The sequence below is a fragment of the Pipistrellus hanaki genome, assembly GCF_964339955.1.
Source record: "Pipistrellus hanaki genome assembly, chromosome: 10".
Lineage (NCBI taxonomy): Eukaryota > Metazoa > Chordata > Mammalia > Chiroptera > Vespertilionidae > Pipistrellus > Pipistrellus hanaki.
The window spans coordinates 68,723,918-68,745,279 of NC_140512.1; the positions used below are offsets into that span (position 1 = coordinate 68,723,918).

The following is a 21,362-nucleotide window of genomic DNA, read 5'->3' on the forward strand; positions in this document are numbered from 1 at the left end:
AGAGGCTACCATCTCCAGGTCACAGGCCAGAGCTATGACTCAGAAGTTTTGTAAAAAATGAAAAGAAGTCCATAATTACAGATAACAACAAAATTCTCCTCAAAGGAAATGACTTTTTATTTGAAGTTCAGAGAGCACTCTTGCAAATAGTGATGATTTAAATAGTAAGTAATGTAGAGGAAACTGGTAATCATAGAAGAGCTACATGAGAAACCATAGGTCAACAATTTACCAGAGAGAACCAGGAAAAGAGACATGTACAAGGGTCCTTCTAGGGTCAGAGAAAACCTGAAAGATAGGCACAGAAACCAATGCTGAAAAGGTAACCTATCCTAATACATAAAACCCTGGGTCTTAATGACCAGTAAAGGCCAGAGGCTGACCAACTGGAAGTCAGTGCTGGCCCCACCACCAAGCAAGCAGTAAGGGCAATCAGGCAGGCAGATAGAGGGGTTAGGGGTGATCAAGTAGGCAAACCAATGGTTAAGGGAGATCAGATAGGCAGGCCAGTGGTTGGGAGTGATCTAGTAGGCTGGCAAGTAGTTAGGGGAGATCAGGTAGGCAGGCAGCCTCTCACTGGGGTGGCCTCACCCTCAAGCAAGTGGTTAGGGGTAATCAGGCAGGCAGGAGAGTGATTAGGGGTGATCATGTAGGCAGGCAAGCAATTAGGTGAAATCAGGTAGGCAGACAGCCCCTGGCAGGGCTGGCCCTCCTCACAAACAAGTGGTTAGGGACAATCAGGCAGGCAGGCAGAGAGGGGTTAGGAGTGATCAGGTAGGCAGACCAGCAGTTAGGGATGATCAGGTATGTCGATGGCCCCTCGCAGGGATGGCCCCACTCCCAGCAAAGAAAGAGGAAGGCACAGAACAGCCAAGCCTTGAATTCCAGCCTGTGCTACACAGGTGGCAAGCAGTGGCAGTGGAGGGGGTGGGCCAGCTGCCTGCAGCCTGGGGAAGGAAATCCCTGATAGACTCTTATCTCAAACCAGGCTTAGGGATCCTACCTAAGGGATCCTGGATTGCGATAGGGTATAGGCTAAGCTGAGGGACCATCCCAAGTGCAGAAATTTTCATGAACTGGGTCTCTAGTTTTAATTATATCAAACTATGTTGCAATTTATGCCCAAAGACATTGTCAAAAACAGGAGAGCAATCACCTGGCAATTAATAGATCTAACAGCTGGGTATATAATACAAATGGAGACACAGAGAGATTCAGGAAAGAGACAAACAAGGAAAGCACTGCTATGACTATTGTCATTCAAGGTGACATCCCAAGACTGTGCCTTCTGAGGAGTATCATCAGAGATTTCTCACTGCAAAGGAAACAGACTTCCCCAGAAGAGTCCACCCATGTCACTAAACAAACATGCAAATAATAGCAAATTGAGGCCTAGAAAAGCAGAAGGTAAAACTTTGTTCATTGTTGCTGCACTATATTATTTAAAATACCCAGTTTTTTATGAAACTGCAAGACATAGAAAGAAACAGGAAATGGTGACCCATATACTGGAGAAAAATCAGACAGCAGTAACTACCCGTGAGAGGGCCAATATATTAGATTTGAAGGCAGGACTTCAAATCAGCAATTATAAATATCATTAAATTACTGAAGGAAATAACACTTTAAAAAAAGGAAGCTATGATGACATTACTTCATCAAATAGATGTCAATAAAGATAGAAGTTATTTTTAAAAAACAAAATAGAAATTCTGAAGTTGAACAGTAGAACTGAAATGAAAATTTTACTACAGGGGCTCAATGGTAGGCTTAAAGAACAAGAGAAAAAATCAATAAAATGGTGAGAAAAATACAGAAGCCAAGTGGAAATAGGCAATTCAATCCAAAATAGCAATGGATTAAGTGAAAGCTACCCTGACACCTTCCCAGGACCAAACTGCAATTATAACTAAAACACAGAAAAACCATCTGAATAATCAGTTGACTAGCTGGAGAGAAACCTGATAACAAGAGACATCCAGCGAAGACCACAGAGAGACTGGTAGAAAGTGGGGAAGCATGAAAGGCCAGGCTGTACTCCCATAGACAGCAGCTGAAGGTCAGGAAGAATATCTTCGCTGTGGAGAGGGGATGTGTGTCCCATTGAGAACTCGAGGGTCTAAACACCAAGCTGCCCCCCCCCTCCCCAGTCCAGAGCACCAAAACGGAGAAAGGTGGCAACATTACATCTTTCTGTGAAAATCAATGGAGTAACTGTCTGACACAAGGTGATGGCTGGAAATGCAGACATCCTATTAAAAGACCAATGCACAAAATTTTGTGTGCAGCCACTCATATTGGGGTCTGAGAGAGTGAGAAAGAGAGAGAGGGCAGAATGGACTAGAGATCTGTGAGGAAGATCCAGGTTTGGGAGTCTCAGAGATTGTTATTTAGAAGGCAGCCACCCTGTCTTCCTATGCTTCCATTCCCTCATACTGCAGAGGACATCTTTCTCAAGAAGATATTTACCATCCAGGCAGCTTTTGCATCAGGAGGAAACAATACCCCAGCTAGTTGGAAAACCTCTCACCACACCCTGTGGAGTCTACAACCTTCTGTGGTCAACAGCCTAAGGCAAATTAAGAGTCTGAGAATAACAATCAGATTGCAGGCAGAGGCAGATCTCTGGAGGCTTTGAAACTTTGCCTGATCTCCTTCTGAACCTGTGGTTATGAAAGCAGATCTTGGTGCACATCTGTTCCAAGGGGTCTCAGCCCCTGCAGTGGGAGCCACATGCTGTGGATTGCTGATAGTCCTAACAGGGTATTCAGGGCCAGTCACAATCAACTTATGAAATTGTCCTGCACCATAGAATGGGAGTCATAGTGTTGTGGGGTTGACCCTTGGGTTCAGAATAAGACCACCAGCGGCTGATGATTGATTAAAAAGCCAGCAAAGATTTATTGAAATATCTGTCCAGGACAGCCGCAAGAGCACCACATGCAGGTGGTCTCCACAGGACTGCACCGTTTCAGGGGTAGGCAGTTCCTTTTAAAGGTTCAAACTACAGGAATTTTCCTTTGTTCTAAATTCTAAATCCTAAAGACTACATTCTAAAGACAGGGGTCAGCCTGCAGGGTCGTTGCTAGTCACATCATGCTGGACATTGGAATGTGGCCCTATCTTGTGATAGCCAATAACACAGAAGCAGAGCTCAGAGGTTATCTACAGTTTCTATCTCTGAAGGTTACTGAGTTAGTGGGAATTAATCTCCTGTGGTCCTGGTCCCAGGCAAGGGAAAATTGCCTTAGCCTCCAAGTCTTCACCTAAAAGCTAAGGTAAATAGCTTCCCCCACCACCACCACCACCCCCCCCCCCCACACACACACACACACCGTGTTTAACCAGGTGCAAGAGCCAAACTAGAAGGGTTAAAATTCAAACAGCAGTTTTTACCAAAGTATGGTTGCCACTATATTTGAAATATAAGACAGTAGAAAACATCACTCTATTAGAGAACGAAAAAGGAAAATGATTTAAAAACAGGACAGCTTAAGGGAGCTTTAGGTAACCATGAAACATAACAATATTCACATCATAGGCCTGCCAGAAAGTGAAGAAATTGTGCAAGGGATAGAGAAACTGAAGTAATAATGGCAGAAAACTTCACTAACTGGAGAAGGAAAAAGTCACACAGGTTCAAGAGTCACAGCGTCCCAAGCAAGAAGAATTCAAAGAATCCCACACCCATACACATCATAATTAAAATGCCAAAAGTTAAAGACAAAGAGAGAATCTTAAGGGCAGTAAGAGAAAAATAATGTGTTACGTACAAAGGAGCTTTCATAGGATGTCAGCTGATTTCTCATCAGAAACTCCACAAGCCAGAAGGGAATGGTATGAAGTATTCAAGGTAATTAAAAGCAAGGATCTGAAACCAAGACTACTATATTGAGTAATACTATCATTCAAAATAGATAGTGAAATAAGAGCTTCCCAGGCAAATAATAATAATAATTATAGGCTAAAGGAGTTTATTACCCCAAACCAGCATTGCAAGAAATGCTAAAAGAACTGTTGTACTAAGAAAAAGAAATAGCCCAATCCTGTGTCTCAGAGGTTGAACATCAACTAGGAACCAGGAGGTCATGGTTCAATTCCTGGTCAGGGCACATGTGGTCTTGGTCCCCAGTAGGTGGCATGCAGTAGGAAGCCAGAGATGATTCTCTCTTATCATTGATGTTTCTATCTCTCCCTTCCCAATCTTTTCTGAAATCAATAAAAATATATTTGTTAGACAAAGAAGAATAAATATATAGAGAGAAACATAGGCATAAGAATTAAAATGGCAATCAATAAGTTCCTATCAATAATAACCTTAAATGTAAATGGATTACTGCTCCAATGGAAAACCTAGGGTAGCTAAATTGATAAGAAAGCATGACACAAATATATTCTGTCTACAAAAGAACAAAAGACACAGGATGAGAATGAAGGGATGAAAAAAAATTTTTCTATGAAAATGGAAAAGAAAAGAAAAAGCTGGGGTAGTAATATTCATATTTGGCAAAATAGACTTCAAAATGAAGGCCATTACAAGATACAATTTAATAATAATCTTGTGTGTTTCAACATCTCACTTTGGATAGTGTGTAAAGCAACTAATCAGGTCAACAAAGATGAGATGTGGTGCCAATAGGTCTAACACTAAAACACTCCACCCAACAGCAAATACACATTTTCTGCAAATCCACAAGGAACATTATCCTAAATAGACCATGTGTGAGGCCATAAAAATAAGCCTCAGTAAGTTTAACATCATATGTTCACCAGGCAAAATGAAGTAAAATTAGCAGTCAGTAACTAAAAATACACTGATAAATCAAAGAATATATCAAAAGGAAAATTATCAACACTTTAAGATGAATATAAATGAAAAACAGCATAGCAAAAGTTATGGGTGCAGCTAAAACAACACAGAAAAAATTTAATCTGGAAATATATGTAGCTATATTAAACAAAGAAGAAAGATCTCAAACCAATAACCTAAAATTTCAAATTAAGATGGTGATTAAGGCAGCAAATGAAACTTAAAGCAATCACAAGAAGAATATAATAAAGAGTACAGTGGAAATTAATGAACTAGAGAACATAAAAATAATACAGAAAACCAAAAGAAAGAAAGAAAGAAAGAAAGAAAGAAAGAAAGAAAGAAAGAAAGAAAGAAAGAAAGAAAAGAAAGCAAGCAAGCTTGGTGCATAGAAAATATCAACAAATTGACAAATATTTAGCAAGTTTGACCAAAAATATATAGAGAATCACTAAAATCAGGATTGAATTAAGGGGACATTATTACTGAGTTTACGGGGAAAAAACAATTATATGGAAATATTATAAACAATCTAAAGTTTCCCAAAATAGATAGCATAAATAAAATGGAAAGATTCAAAAACTACCAAAATTGACTCAAGAAAAAAGAGAACATCTAAATAGACCTATAATGCATAAAGAGATAAAATTACTAATAAAAAAAATATTACCTACAAAGTAACACTCAGGCCCATATGGCTTCACTGGTGAATTCTATCAAACATTTAAGAAGAAGAATATCAATTCTTCACACACTCTTCCAAAAAATAGAAGAGGAAGAATACTTTCCAACTTATAATATGATACCAGTATTGTCCTGATACTAAACCAGAAAAAGAAAACTACATGTCAATATATCCTATGAATAGGATGCAAAATTCTCAACAAAATACTAGCAAAGAATCCAGCAATATATTAAAAGGAGTTCATATCATGACCAAGTGGAACTTATCTCAGGAATAAATTGGTTTAACATTCAGAAATCATTGTAATAAACCATATCACTAGATTAAATAAGAAAAATACCTGATAATATCACTGGATTAAAAAAAACACACTTGGCAAAGTTGGATACCTTTTCATAATAATTTTAAAAAATGTTCTGTGAACTAAGAAGAGAAAGAAACTTCTAAACTTGCTAAAAGGAATTTATGAAAATTCCACAGCTAGTGTCATACTTAATGATGACAGACAAAGCTTTCCTGCTGAGATCAGAAATAAGATATCTGCTCTTGTCACTTCATTTCAACTTTGTAAAGGAAGTTCTAACGAGGGTAATAAGACAAGACTGTTCAAAAATGAAGCTGGGTCAACATCCATAAATCAGTACACGTGATACACCACATTAGCAATATAAAAGACAAACAAAGAAAAAGCATTTGACAAATGCTTTCATAATAAAAATTCTGAACAACCTAGGTAAAATGAAATGTTACCTCAACATAATTAAGTTCATATCTGACAAGCCCATAACTAACATCATAATAAAGGCCATAAATGACAAACCTATAGCAAAGGTCATACTTAGAGGAAAGAAAAAATGTAAAGATGACCACTCTTATCCAATGTAGTACTGATAGTCCTAGCCAGAGCAATTAGACATAAAAAACAAATAAAAGGCATCCAAATCAGAAAAGAAAAAGTACAATTTTCTTTATTTGCAAATAACATAATCTTATTTACAAAAAATCTTAGACTCTGCCAACCCCTCCAGAAAAAAAAAAGAACCTGAGAAATGAAAAGTAAATTCAGTAAATTTGAAGAACATAAAATGAACATGAAAATATTTAAAAATTAGTTGCTTTTCATCTACTAATAGCGATTTATCAGAAAAATAAATTAAGAAAATAATCCTATTTATAATCTACTAGAGGCCCAGTGCACAAAATTCATGCAAGGGTCGGAGGGGGGGGGGGGGAATTTGTCCCTCAGCCCAGCTTGCACCCTTTCCAATCTGGTATCCCTCTCACAATTTGGGACAGCTGGCTCCAAACTGCTCGCCTGCCTGCCTGCTTGCTTGATAGCCTCTAACTGCCTGCCACCATAATAACCCCCTAACCAATCCCCTGCCAGCCTGATTGCCCCCAACTGCCCTCCTCTACAGGCTTGATCATCCCCAACTGCCCTCCTCTATGGGCCTGATTGCCCACAACTGCCCTCCCCTGAAGGCCTGGTCACCCACAACTGCTCTCCCCTGCTGGCCTGATTGCCCACAACTGCCCTCCTCTGCCAGCCATCTTGTGACCATATGGGGGCAGTCATCTTGTGCAAGAGTGTAGGGGTCAGTTTGCATATTACCTCTTTTTAAAAATATATATATTTTATTGATTCTTTACAGAGAGTAAAGGAGAGGGATAGAGAGCTAGAAATATCGATGAGAGAGAAACATCAATCAGCTGCCTCCTGCACACCCCCCACTGGGGATGTGCCCTCAACCAAGGTACATGCCCTTGACCAGAATCGAACCTGGGACCCTTCAGTCCACAGGCTGTCACTCTAGCCACTGAGCCAAACTGGTTTCGGCCATATTACCTCTTTATTATATAGGATACATATAAAAGTCTAAGTGACAAAATGACTGAATGACCATTCTAGCGATTGCTATGATGCATACTAACTACCAGAGGACAGATGCTCAACACGGAAGCTGCCCCCTGGTGGTCAGTGCAGTCCCACAGTGAGAGTGCTGCTCAGCTAACCAACCCGTCCAGGTGGCCCACCAGTCTGGAGCAGCCACTCAGTAGTCCTGCAGGTTCAATCTCTGGAGAATGGGCCAGGCCAGACAGACAAGCACTGCCAGCATGATCCCAACAGCACTGCCAGCCTCTTGGAAGTAGGCTTTGGCACCATGTCTGCGTCCCTCCCTAGACACTCCTCAAGGAAGAAACAATAAAAAAGCAACTACATAGCCGGTGGCTCCTCACAACTGGTGCAAACATCACCAGGATGGATCTGGATCCCAGGCTGGCAAGGGCATCCCACCACCTGCCTGGAGGGCTGATGACATCTTGACTCCCCTCCCACTCCCTTCCTGTCAGGTGCCAAATGTCGGGAACACAGCTGGCGAACATCACTGCAGCAGCATTAGTCTCTCCAGATCAAGACTGACTGGGTGTGAGCCTGTGGCAGGCGCAACAGGGCCAGAATGAGCAGGAGTGGCAGGCAAAAATGGCAGGTGGCATTGGACTGCCAGTTTCAGCCCAATCCAAACAGGCCACACCAAGGGACACCATCCCTGCATAAATTCATGCACCAGGCCTCTAGTAACATCAGAAAGAATAAAATAAATAGGAGTAAATTTAATCAAAGAGTTTAAAACTTATATATTGAAAACTATAAAATAATGATGAAAGAACTTGAAGAAGAAACAAATAAATGGGAAGATATTTTGTTCTTATGGATTGGGAGAATTAATATTTTTTAAATTTTCATACTACAATAAGTGATCTACAGATTCAACACAATTCCTACCAAAATTACAATGGCACCCTAGCTTCTTAGCCCAATGGTTCGAGTGTCAGCCTATGGGCTGAAAGGTTGCAGGTTCCATTCCAGTCAAGGTCACCTACCTCAATTTCAAGTTCTTCTCCTCTCCTCAGTTGGGGGGTGCTCAGGAGGCAACAAATTTATATTTCTCTTTCACATTGATGTTTCTCTCTGTGTGTCTTTTCCCTTCCCTTCCACTCTCTCTAAAAATGAATGGGGGAAAATATCCTCGGTTGAGGACTGAAAAAAAAAAAATTCCAATGGCATTTTTTCACAGAAATTGAAAAAAAAATCCTAAAATTTCTATAGAGACACAAAACTCCCTGAATAATTTAAGAAAGAATAACAATGATGGAGACATCACATATTCTAATTTCAAACTATATTACAAACCTGTACTAATCAAAACAGTGTGGCATTGCCATAAAAACAGACACACGTATCAATAGAAGAAAAAAACAAAACAGAGACCCCAGAAATAAGTGGTCAATTAATTTATAACAAAATTAAAATACCCATGTGCAAAATAATGACATTGGACTCCAATCTGACACCATACACAAAAATCAACTCCAAATGGATTAAGTTTTGAACATATGGCCCAAAACCATAAAATTACTAGAAGAAAACATAAAGGGGGTAAGCTTTTTTACATTGGTCTTGGCTGTGATTGTTTGAATTTGACACCAAAAGCAAAAGTAAATAAGTGGAACTATTTATAAGAAGGACACCTACTACACAAGGCACTCTACCAATGGCCCTTTGCAAAGAAAAACTTGGTTGGTTTTCTGAGAACTCTAGCAAATTCACACATGTTTTTATCACTTGACATTGACTTATAACTTAACAGAGAAATTTACAAATTGTTCTCTTACAGTGCTACACTATAGATGAAAAATAACACCTAATAGAAGATATAAGGGCTTATGCTAATAAAATAACTGGTCATCATTGTCAATATCACATATATAGACCAAGGGAAGATACAATCCTAACTCAGAACCCTAATTAGGTATATCAAATAAAACAAATAAGAACAAAAGGAAAGAAACCACTAGACCCACACAAAGTTTTTCTTTGTAAAGGGCCATTGGTAGAGTGCCTTGTGTAGTAGGTGTCCTTGTTATAAGTAGTCCCACTTATTTACTTTTGCTTTTGGTGTCAAATTGAAACAATCACTGCCAAGACCAATGTAAAATTTGCTAAGGAAAAAGGACTCTAGCTAAGCTATGACAAAAACCTCAAAATACTAGGTGTCTTTGTTACCCATAGGTCTCATGAAAATATAAACTACACTAAAGGAAAAGTTACAGAGTTACTTCTCTCAAATCAAATCTGGTTTTTTTTTTATAAATTCCCACAGGAACCTCAACCTGGGACCTGTTCCTATGAACCCATAGGGATCTCAAGCTGCTCTTTTTTTTTGGGGGGGGGGGGGTTAAATACTCAATGGAAGATATTTTTTTATTGATTTTTATGGAGAGTGGAAGAGAGAGGGAAAAACAGAGAAACATGAATGTGAGAGAGAGACATCGAGTGGTTGCCTCCTGCACATGCCCCGACCAGGGCTGGGCCAGGGAGGAGACTGAAACCAAGGTATGTTTGACCAGAATCTAACCCAGGATTCTTTGATCAACATATACTAACACTCTATCCAGTAAGCCAGTGGTCAGCAAATTCATTAGTCAACAGAGCCAAATATCAACAGTACAATGATCAAAATTTCTTTTGAGAGCCAAATTTTTAAAACTTAAACTATATAAGTAGGTATATTGTTATTAACTTAATTAGGGTACTCCTAAGCTGGTCTAATTGCCACACTCAAGGGGCCAAATAGTAGCATATGGCTCGCAAGCTGCAGTTTGCCGACCACTGCAATAAGCCAAATCAGCCAGGGCCTCAAGCTCTTCTTCATGAAACAAAAACCTGTTACAGATAAGTAATATAATGGCTGGGCACTAATATAATTGTCCACAAACATTCTTGTCAATTTGTAACTTCTAGGAAACAACAACTCATGTCAAGATAATGTTGCTTCAAGAATTCCAGCCCTTCCCTACTTTAGAAAAAACGACAAATGGCCAGTCTCAAATGCCATTCCCATGTCTTCTTGAGATCAGACAGAAGAGGCTTCCATACCTTAATGCGGCAAGGTCAGCATCCCTTAACAGCATGAAGTAGTTAAGGAAGATGATCTTCCTCCCTCATCAACCCAGAAAGATTCTAGGTATGGAAGTCTCAGAGGGTGGGGGGAATGTTATAGGATTCCAGGGCAGGAGGAATAGGAAACTGATACAGGAAAGTTAAAACAAGGCCAAACAGTGTGGGCAACTTATATCCACCTTCTAACTAACAAACCATTATCTTCCCCACCCAAGGACACAGAAAATGGTTAAAAAAAAAAAACCTCCCCAGTGAGAGAATGTAGAAAGGGACTGGGAAAAAGGGAAGGGGGAAGGGGACATTTTACTCCCTAAGCAAAGAAGCCTGCAGTCTCAAAGGATTGGCAAGATAAAGTTGCCAGGTGCTTCTCCTGAATTTTGGGAAGGCCACAACAACAAAAAGTTTTAAAGGACCTTGACAATTAATCTGTACCAAAATATTCAGCAGAGGAATTTTGAGACCTATACACAGAAGGGTATCATTAATGTATTAGACCTCTACCTAACTTGCTCTCCAGATTATTTGAGAGCCCTTCTGTGCTTCATAAACCAGATGTTTGTTTGTTTTCCTTCTTTAATAAAGGTGCATACTTTAATAAATTGGCTTTTCACAATGTAGTTAAAATCTCTCATATAAATTACTGACTCGGGGGCTATCCAGTAACACCTCTCTGATGTCAATGAGAGGTGCCTATAACATTCTCAGGACAGAGAGAAATAGTTATTATGGGACATGGTGGTGCAAGTGCTAGCAAACATGATGACGGTGATAATTTTTGCAAATATATAAATGAGTCAAATCAACACAATGTTACATGTCAATTATACCTCAGTAAAGCCGATAGTGAAAAATCAGTTGGAGTTGAATTCTTCACTAGAGATAAGGAGCTTGCAAAAATCAGTGAAAATCAGACCCCAGCCCATCAGCTTCACATTAAGTGTAACTCCTCACTAAATATAGGCAAAGTCAACTCCAGAGAGTATGGTCACATCCTTAATAATGACCTAACCAGGTCAGGCTCCCTAACAGCATAATCCTATCGTAGCCTCAACACTCCGTGTAGTGACTAGCTATTTTCCTCACCTTTTGCATGACCTTCTGGTGGGAGAGATCTACAGAGATGGACAGAGTAAGCCCTGAGGGCAGTTTTCATCCTCTCCCTATCCTCCCATTTTTAATAGTGGAAAGGCCTTCCTTTCCTTTGCGAACCAGAAGAATTTGCAGGTGATTCCTGGTACCAGGACCACCTTGGTGACACTGTCCCAGGGAAGGAGGCTCTCACGAGGCCATTTTATAGGAAAGTCCCTAAAAGGCAAAAAGCAGTTAAGATTCATGATCAAGGCTAGAAATGAAAGCAGGCCTCACAACCCTAAAATGCTCTTCTCCTCTGAGGTTAAAGCCCCTGAGGCGACAAGTGCTGGTGTCACAAGGACCTCTGAGAACATCACTGCAGTTCAAAGCTGTGTTTCCCAGTGGAAACTGCCCATCCCACTGCCTCAGTGGTGAATGTTCCTGTCTCTTTAAGTTGTCACCCATGGGCCCCCCTCCCTGGACTTCCTGCCTGAGTTCTAAGAGACAGGACTTCCCCATGTGCTGGGAGGAAGAACCTGATGCACTCACAACCAGAGGACAGCAGTAAGTCAGGGCCTTTTGTGCCAGTCTCAGAGCCTGTCACTGATTCTGCAGAAAAGGTGAGCACAAGCAGGGAAAAGGAGCCAGCAGCAAACTAGGAACTGTGAGGACCAGGAAGAATTCAGTGCCTGCAAGAAGCTAGCTGAGTGAGAACATACATTCTATTCGGTACCAGGAAGAAGAGTGGGATCTAGATATAGTAACTCCACACTCCCAGGTGTGTGAGGATGCCTGAGTTTCACACACAGCAGCTTCAGGAGCAGTGGCAAGCATCTCCTGCAGCCTGGATGCCCACCTTCTTGCTCATGGATAGCCCTCTCCTAATGTACTTCCCGAACAAGGAAGAAAGGAGTCTGCTCACTCTCTTCCAGAGGTCAAACAGGCTTTAGAACACTCCTCACCTGCATATCTGGCAAAGAGATTTCTTTTATCTTTATTGTTAAAAGTATTACATATATCTCCTTTACTCCCCCAATGAACTCTTCTAGTCCATCCCTCTCCTCCACCCCAGGCCTTTACCACACAATTGTCTGTCCATGCATACAAGTTGTTTGGTTGATCTCCTCTCACCCACCCACCCTCACCCACCTTCTCTCTGAGGTCCAACAGTCTATTCCACCTTTCTATGTCTCTGAAAATATTTTGTTCATTAGATTTCACATATGAGTGAGATCAAGTAATACTTATCTTTCTCTGACTGGCTTATTTCCTTTAGCATAATACTTTCCAGTCCATCTATGCTGTTGCAACAGGCAAGAGTTCTTTCTTTATTTATTTATTTATTTATTTATTTATTTTTTTTTATAACTGCGTAGTAATCCACTGTGTGAGTGTACCAGTTTTTTTTATCCACTCATCTTCTGATAGGCAGTTGGGCTATTTCCATATCTTAGCTATTGTAAATCAAACTGCTATGAACAGAGAGGTGCATATATTCTTTCTACTTAGTGTTTCTGATTTCTTAAGGTATATTCCTAGAAGTAAGATTACTGGGTCAAATGGGAGTTCCATTTTTAATTTTTTGAGGAATCTCCATACCATTTGCCACAGTGGATGTACCAATCTGCATTCCCACTAGCAGTGTACAAGGGTTCCCTTTTCTCCACATCCTTGCCAACACTTGTCATTTGTTGATGATAACCATTCTGACAGATGTGAAGTGATAGCACATTGTCATTTTGATTTGCCTCTCTTGGATGATTAGTGACTTTGAGCATTTTTTTCTACATCTCTTGGCCATCTGTGGGTAGATCTATCTATTTAAGTCTTTTGCCCATTTTTAAGTACGATTCTTTGTCTTCCTTTTGTTAAATTGTATGAGATCCTTTTATATTTTGGAGATTAACTCCTTATCAAATGTATTATTGGCAAATCTGTTCCCCATGGGCTCTCTTGTCATTTTGTTGATGGCTTGTTTTTCTGTGCAGAAGCTTTCTATTTTGACATAGGCCCATTTATTTATTTTCTCCTTAATTTCCATTGTCCTAGGAGATATATTGGTAAAAAAGTTGCTATGAAAGATGTCGGAGATTTTGCTGCCTATTGTTTCTCTTAAAATTTTAATGGTTTCACCTCTTACATTTAAATCTTTTACCCATTTTGAGTTTATTCTTGTGTAAGGTGTAAATTGGTCATCTAGTTTAATTTTTTGCATGTATCTGTCTAATTTTCCCAACACCATTTATTGAAGAGACTATCTTTATTGTATGCTCTTGCCTCCTTTTTCAAATATTAACAGAGCATAGTGGCTTCGGTAAATTTCTGGAGTCTCTGTTCTGCTTCATTGGTCTATATGAAACAGAACAGAAACAGAACTGCCTGCTCTTGTGCCAGATCCAGGCTGTCGTGAGCACAGTGGCTTTGTAGTATAACTTTATATCTGGTATTGTGACTCCTCCAACTTTGTTCTTTCTCAAGATGGCTGTGCTATTCAGGGATATTTTTTTGGTTCCATATAAATTCTATATCTGTATCTATATCTATATCTGTATTCTATATCTATATCTGTTCTAGATCTGTAAAACATGTTATTGGTATTTTAATAGGGATTACGTTGAACTTATAAATTGTTTTGAGTACTATGGACATTTTAATTATATTGATTCTACCAGTCCATGATCATGGTATATTCTTCCACTTATTTATACCTTCCTCTCTTTTTTCAATGTCCTATAGTTTTCTGAGTACAGGTCTTTTTCCACCTTAGTAAAATTCATTCCTAAATATCTTAATTTTTTCCTTGTAAGAGTAAAAGGGATTTTTGTTTTGAATTTCTTTTTAGAGTTTCTTGTTGAGGTATAAAAATGGCATTGACTTCTGCGTTAATTTTATATGCTCACTAAGTTGCCAAATTCATTTATTAAATCTAGTAGTATGTTGATGGAATCTTTAGGGTTTTCTATGTACAATATCATGTCATCTGCAAATAATGACAGTTTGATTTTCTCCTTTCCAATTTGGATGACTTTTACTTGTTCTTCTTATCCAATCACTATAGCTAACACTAGTTCCTATTCAAGATAGGGATGCCCACTTTTGTTATTCTTGTTCAACATAGTACTGGAAGTCTTAGCTATAGTCAAACTGTCATTATTTGCAGATGACAAATAATTTCAATTTCAATTTTTAATGCTAGGTGAAGAGGTGGAAATATAAATGGGAGGAGAAGCACAGATAAGACTCAGAAAAAAGTATCAGGAGGCTGAATAGTCATAGGCATGAGAGCACAATGCAGCTGGGAAAGGTCGATTTCTGCTCTGGGGGGCATATGATTGAGGGGTTTCTTTGTCCTGAGGCTGGAGAGGCAGACTGAGGACAGACTGCGTAGGGACTTGATGAGCACAGAATGTTCTATTGTATTAAATGCTGACTGATTGGGTGGAGCCACTTTACTTTGAGAAGCCTCGGCTATGAGGGCAGGATGTCAGGAACTGGGTGGGGGGGATGTCCCAATCTCTCCAGGACCCTGAACATATTTAGACACATTGAGACAGGACAATGTGTTGACTTCCCAGACTGCAGATCTCCTGGGATATAGGTATTTTTCTCCAATTTCCAAAACAAAAATTCCAATTATCTTCTCTTCTCCCAAGCCAACCACCTTAAGTGTTTCCCTTGTTTCTACCAAATTTTCCACTTTTCATGGTTTTCCAAAGTCTCCCCTGGATGCTGAATTTCCTAAAAAGACCTAGTATTTATAGCTTTGATCACTAACAGAGAATTAACTGGAAATTTTAATATCTAAAATTTTCTCACTGACATAGAGTGTTACAATCTCCCCTCTACCCTTTGCATTTGACATCCCTGAAAAGGCAAAACCAAGGTCACCAAACCCTCTCACAGTATCAGTCCAAACCCAGCCCAGGCCCCCTCAAAGTTCTTCCCTCTATTCTGATATTCAGGGGAAATGGGAACCACAATTTTGTCATCATTGTGTCACTAAGTATTTGTATTTTTCTAGACACAATATAGGTTGTTATGTCTATTTAAGGAATGAACGAATGAATGAATGAACGAATGAACAAACAAACACACAAATTGTGTTTGGAACTTTTTCAGGTACACATGGGAGGACCAAAAATGGCAAGAGATGAAGAAAGTGCCCATGGTAAGAATACATGCACTGCGTACTTGCCCCCAAGTGTGAGTTCAACTGATAGACAACCCCAAAATGAGAGCAACTAAACAGACAACCCCAAAAGGCTCTCTGAGATGTCTGAAGTGAATAAGCAAGAGCTCTGAGATAGACATTTTAGCTTGGTCTTTGCCCCTGCCCATCTTGGAGATATGAACTTGACTAGACTACACCTCCATTCCCCAACTATAACATGAGGTTAACAAACCTACTCTTATCTCCATGGAAAAGGTTGTAGAAGGTATCAGATCATGCAATAGATGGAGTGTGTCTTACCAGGTAGAATGTTAGAGAACCAGGTTGGAAAGTTAAACAGGTGTTTCATTAGCAGGTAGCAGGTTTAAGAGGGAGGGGGAAAAAGAGGAGGGAGTGAAAGAAGAAGGAAGGAGGTGATCTCATCCAATCCTGTCAACGCTTCAGAAGAAACTCCATACTATTATTCCCATTTTTGAACAAGATTTTACACTTCAAGTACCTTCCAAGGTGGCACAGGAAGTCGATGGCTGGACTGTGATTCAAACCGAGTGTCTGGAACTCCAGATAGCCCTTCACCCCCAGGCTACTGCCCCTTCCTGACCATTTTCCCTGGGCTGGAATCTGGGAGAAGTATGGCAGAGGCCACTGAAGCCTCAAATAGGGACAGCTCTGCAGGGTGTGGACCACCAGGGGTAATGGAGGTGAGGTCATGTCTGGAATGATGAAGGGGATCCCCTAGAGAAAGGCCCTCCGGGTGTTGAGCATCTACAGGTAAACATGGTGTAGCCAGGGTGGCAGGGATACTTGGTAAAGATCCTGAGTTCAGTAAGGCTTTAGTTGGAAAAACAGAGTTGAGGTCCTGTTCTTCCTCCAAGGGCACCAGCATCCAGGCAACCAGGATATGTTGCTTCAAGGTGTGGAAGCTCACAAATCACTTGTCCTCTAGATTCTGGAGACACCACACAGGCCCTGCAGAAGCTCGGGCTGAGGCTCATCCTGGTGGGGAAGAGAGGGTCTGGGAAGAGCGCCACCGGAAACAGCATCCTGGGCCACAGGTGCTTCGTCTCCAGATTCGCAGCCACCTCGGTAACCAGAACCTGCGAGGTGGGGAGCCGCAGGTGGGATAGGTGGCATGTAGAAGTCATGGACACCCCGGACCTTTTTAGCTCCCTGGTCTCTAAGACAGACGCAGGGTTCCAGGAGCGAGCCCGCTGCTACTTGCTGTCAGCTCCTGGGCCCCATGCGCTGCTCCTGGTGACTCAGCTGGGCCGCTTCACTGCACAGGACTAGCAGGCTGTGAGTGCGCTCAAGGACCTGTTTGGGGACAACGTGGTGAAGCGCACCATCGTGCTGTTCACGCGCAAAGAGGACCTGGCTGGAGGCTCGCTGCAGGAGTATGTGCGCGACACGGACAACCGTGCACTGCGGGCTCTAGTGGCCGAGTGTGGGGGCCGTGTGTGCGCCTTCAACAACAAGGCGATAGGTGGGGAACTGGAGGCCCAGGTGCAGGAGCTGCTGCTGCTGGTAGAACGCCTGGTCCTTGAACACACGGGTGTCCCCTACTCCAACGACGTGTACCGCCTTGCGCAGGAGCTGGCATTCTCCAGCCCCGAGGAGCAGTTGAGATTGGTGGCAGAGAAGCTGGCAGACCGCGTGTTGGTGCGACAAAAGCAAGGGCTGCTGGGCTGACTGTGTGGGTGGGTGATGGCAAGGAAGCTGCGCACAGCCACTATACTGGGCATCCTGTTCCTGCTTTGGGTATTGCTCTCCAGACACTGGTCCTAGGCCGTGGACGAGGTCCGTCCTGAAAGACAGAGTGTATTTAAGTAGGAATTGGAACCATTCTCTACTGGAGTCTGTGCCTCCGGGGCCCACAGGTTTTCCTTGTGTCCCTCACTGGCATTAACTTACCAATCCAAAGACAAAAATCCTGCCCTCTCCCATCTACCTCCCAAACCTGCCCATGGGACCTGGCCCTTCCTGAGCTCTTCTTACTGAAGCCCAACAAGTATTGCTCTTGCCTGTTTTCCACTGACCTCAGGCTCCTGTCCCAGATCCTGGTATCATCCCTGGTTGCCCCAGCAGACCAAGGAGCAGAGCCAACACAAAGCCTCAGTCTAGACCCACTTATTTCAATTGAATTGCATGAATTAAGCTTTGGTTGTGTATTAACAGAAATCAGTATTTGTAGTTGTTTGTTTATCTGCTTTATATGACCATTGAACAGATACTGCTCTGTCATTCTTAACCCCTTCTGCAAAAACCACCCACTCAAATGCACACACATTGGGGTGACAAGAAGACAAAACACTGAACTGTCCATCTGTCCCAGGAAGGCACACCTCCCCCTCCTTCTCCATTCAGACCCCTTCACAGTGTGAATGCAGAGTCTTCTACAAGTCCAAGAAAACATTAATCAGAGACTTGAGTCACTAGGAGCCACAGAGGCACTGTGGAAAGTGTACTTCCGAAGAGGAGTTTTCTCACAAGCTGATACACTCATAGGGTGAGAGTAAGTTTTTCAACTCAGGGATAAATTTTAAAAAAAAATTAGGGGATTTGGAAATTTTTATTTAAATCTCAAAAGGAAGGGCAAACAGATCTTTGCAGATTGAGTATTGGGGGTACAAGGTGGGGAAAAGAGTCCCATGAAGACCTGGGAGAGTCCACTCTGACCCAGGTAAAATGAGCCAGGTTAGTGTGGCTCATGTGTCCACCCACACATTCTCTGTCCCAGCATCTCCACCTTCATATACAAACTCAATACTGCTGGGTAATTCCAGATCTCTTCCCTACAGTATCCTCTATCCGGTGCCTTCTCAGACAGAGATTCCCAGATCCTTTATGCCTTCCCATCACTAACAAGACATGTAACAGGGAAAAAATAAACGCAATATCTGAGAACAAATTGTAACACGAGGCCACAAGCCCTGCCCAGAAGTCACTGAGAACATGAAGAGGAATGCCAGCACCAAATGATGAGACATAGTGTTCCATCGGCTGCTAAGGGCCTTCTAGTCCACGGGTTCTGCATAGATCCCAGCAGAGGAACTGATAGAGAATCTTGACTTTGGTTTGGTCCACTTTTCAATATATTTTTGCAAGAAAACTCTTGCTGATGAATGAGATGGTCACTGATGAAAATAAATGAGAAAAAAAGACTAGCAAAGTGTCTAGTGTGAGCAATGAAATTGTGCAACTTGATTATTGCTTTTTGGTTTGGTAGGAATGGAGCTCAGAGAATCCCCAGGGGACTGTGCTTGAGGTGGTTGGGAATGTGGAAAGGAGACCCAGGAATTCCAGGGGACAGGCACACCCCACTATGCCTGCCATCCAGACCATTAGGGGTGTCCAGGCCAGCAGGGGAGGCCAGTTGGGGGTGACTAGGCCAACAGGGGAGGAAGTTAGGGGTGACCAGGTTGGCAGGGGAGTGGTTAGGGATGATCAGGCTGGCAGGCAGAAGTGGTTACAGACAATCAGGCAAGCAAGCAGGCAAGCAGTTTGGAGCCAACAGTCCTGGTTTGTAAGAGGGTTGTCCGACTGCCCTCAAGGAGTGCCAGATTGGAAAGGATGCAGGCTTGGCTGAGGGACACATACACCCCTGCATGAATTTCATGCTCCAGGCCTCTAGTGTGTTAATAACAAGTACAAGGCTCTGCCTTATAGTGGCTTTTCCTTGCAGAAATTTTCACACAGAATTTCTAATGGATTTCCTCACTTATCCAGCAGTTGTCAGTGAAGTGCCCAGAGAGGAACCCATATTGGAACGACCTTTAAAACTCCAAAACTCTGAACAATAAACAAGTCCCTGATCTCCACACCAGAAGGCACCCAGAATGTGAAACCGAAAGGGCAAACTGTAAGGCACAGGACGATGAGGCCAAAAGCTGCAAAACAAGAAGCACAGCACAAAACCACTTTTCTCAGCCAACATCCTGAGACTGTAAGATAAAGAAAAGAAATCAAGAATGAAAAAGAAACAGGAAAAAGACTACTGAAATAACAGGCAGCAGAAGGTAAACAGTTAGGAAAACCAGTTGGAGAAAATTCAAAAGGAAACAGCCCTTTTCCCATAGCAAGATTTGAACGCAATCTTTTAAATAGTCAACGAAAGCAAATGGATACCAGAAATAAGCACAAATATGTCTTTTTTTAAATCTGATGGGGATAACATGAATGTTTTTTGGTCCACACTTGATATTTGACTACAATGTATCCAATATTCCAATATGTGAGAAATTTTTTTAAAAAAAATTTAAATTGACTTTTCCTGCCTTTCAATATAAAGTGGGGAGGTGCTTTGATTTATTGTTTTTTAAACCAAACTGGACAGTCTAACAAAACATGACATTTTTATCACTAAGGGACAGGGTTTCATATACACAAATAATAGCGTCTTAAAAATTGGAGGGGGAAAAGACAGTTGTTAGTGAAGAGCTGAGGAAGGAACCCATATTGGAATGACCTTTAGAGCTAAGAGAAGAGTCATCAAAATGAGAGAGGAAGTCTGGGTGCTGATTCTTATACTCTGCAATATCTCCAGTAAGGTTTCTAAAACTAAAAAAGAAAAAAAAAATGGGTGAATAGCTCTGCATAAATACCAGTGTTTGTTTTTTTTCAGAAACAGGAAAAAATGGTGCCTTTTGGGGCTTTCAGAGTCACAGGCTGGAGTAGAAACAGTGCATACTGTCACAGGATTGAGGAGACGGGAGAGGCTGAGGGAAAGGAAAGGGAACCCTAAGAAACAGAGGGGAGGACTGTGAAGTCTTCCATGCTGTGTAATGATACTTTGCACCAATTTCACCAAGTCACCAAGGAGTGAGGGACACTCAACTGACAAATATGACTGACAGATTATACATTGAGGGCCTTGGACATATCAGATATTGGAATGCAATTCAATAAGTGAACTATAGTATAAATCCCAGCTAGCTATACTTACATATGGTACATACTTCTCACATATGTACTTGTATTCATAAATTACCACATTTAATTTGCTACTATTTTGGTACGGATTTTTATTACTATATTCATAAAGGATATTGGTCCATAGTGTTTTTTGTTTTCTTGTAATATCTTTGAAGGATCCTGACCTCATGGAATGAATGGGAAAGTACTTCCTCTTCACCTGGTTTTTTAAAGTATTGCTGTTAATTCCTTAAGTGTTTAATGATTTCACCAGTGAAGCCATCTGGTACTGAATTATTCTTTGGTTGTAGGTTTTTATTTTAATTTAATCTCTTTCCTTTTATAAGTAAATTCAGATTTTATTTTGGCTCGAGTCACTTTGAGTAGTTAGTATCCTTCAAGAATCTAATGTATAGCATAAAAGGGCAAAAGTAGAAAAGAAAATTTGGTTCTATTACACAGTTAGCTGACAACCTCAAGCTGCCACACTGTCAGGTGCCACCTTAGCTTTTGAGCAAAAGCCATCCCCTTCCCAGGCCAAGCTCAGCAGAGCTCCCAATGGAATTAAGCTAGAACTCCATAATGGAAGGGTAACAGCAATATCTTCTGCACTGCCCTATTAGTAGCAACTTGACTCCCTAAATGGTCATCAGAATCTGGGGAAAGGCATTTTAAGATGGTTACTGGCAAGAAGGTAGGGAGAGAGAGTGTGTGAGAGAATGAGGGAGCAATAGAGGAGTGTGTGGGCGTG

The 21,362-nt window shown here is 41.3% G+C and overlaps 1 protein-coding gene across 1 annotated transcript; it reads left to right on the forward strand.

The window, feature by feature from the left end:
* Window positions 1-12,078: 12,078 nt before the first annotated feature.
* LOC311628741 (GTPase IMAP family member 1-like) lies at window positions 12,079-17,811 on the forward strand. Its single transcript, XM_084896255.1, is given in 4 exon segments — window positions 12,079-12,149; window positions 15,649-15,697; window positions 16,647-16,987; window positions 16,991-17,811. Coding segments are annotated over 3 exon segments (783 nt in total). The 5' UTR covers window positions 12,079-12,149; window positions 15,649-15,654; the 3' UTR covers window positions 17,390-17,811.
* Window positions 17,812-21,362: the final 3,551 nt, after the last annotated feature.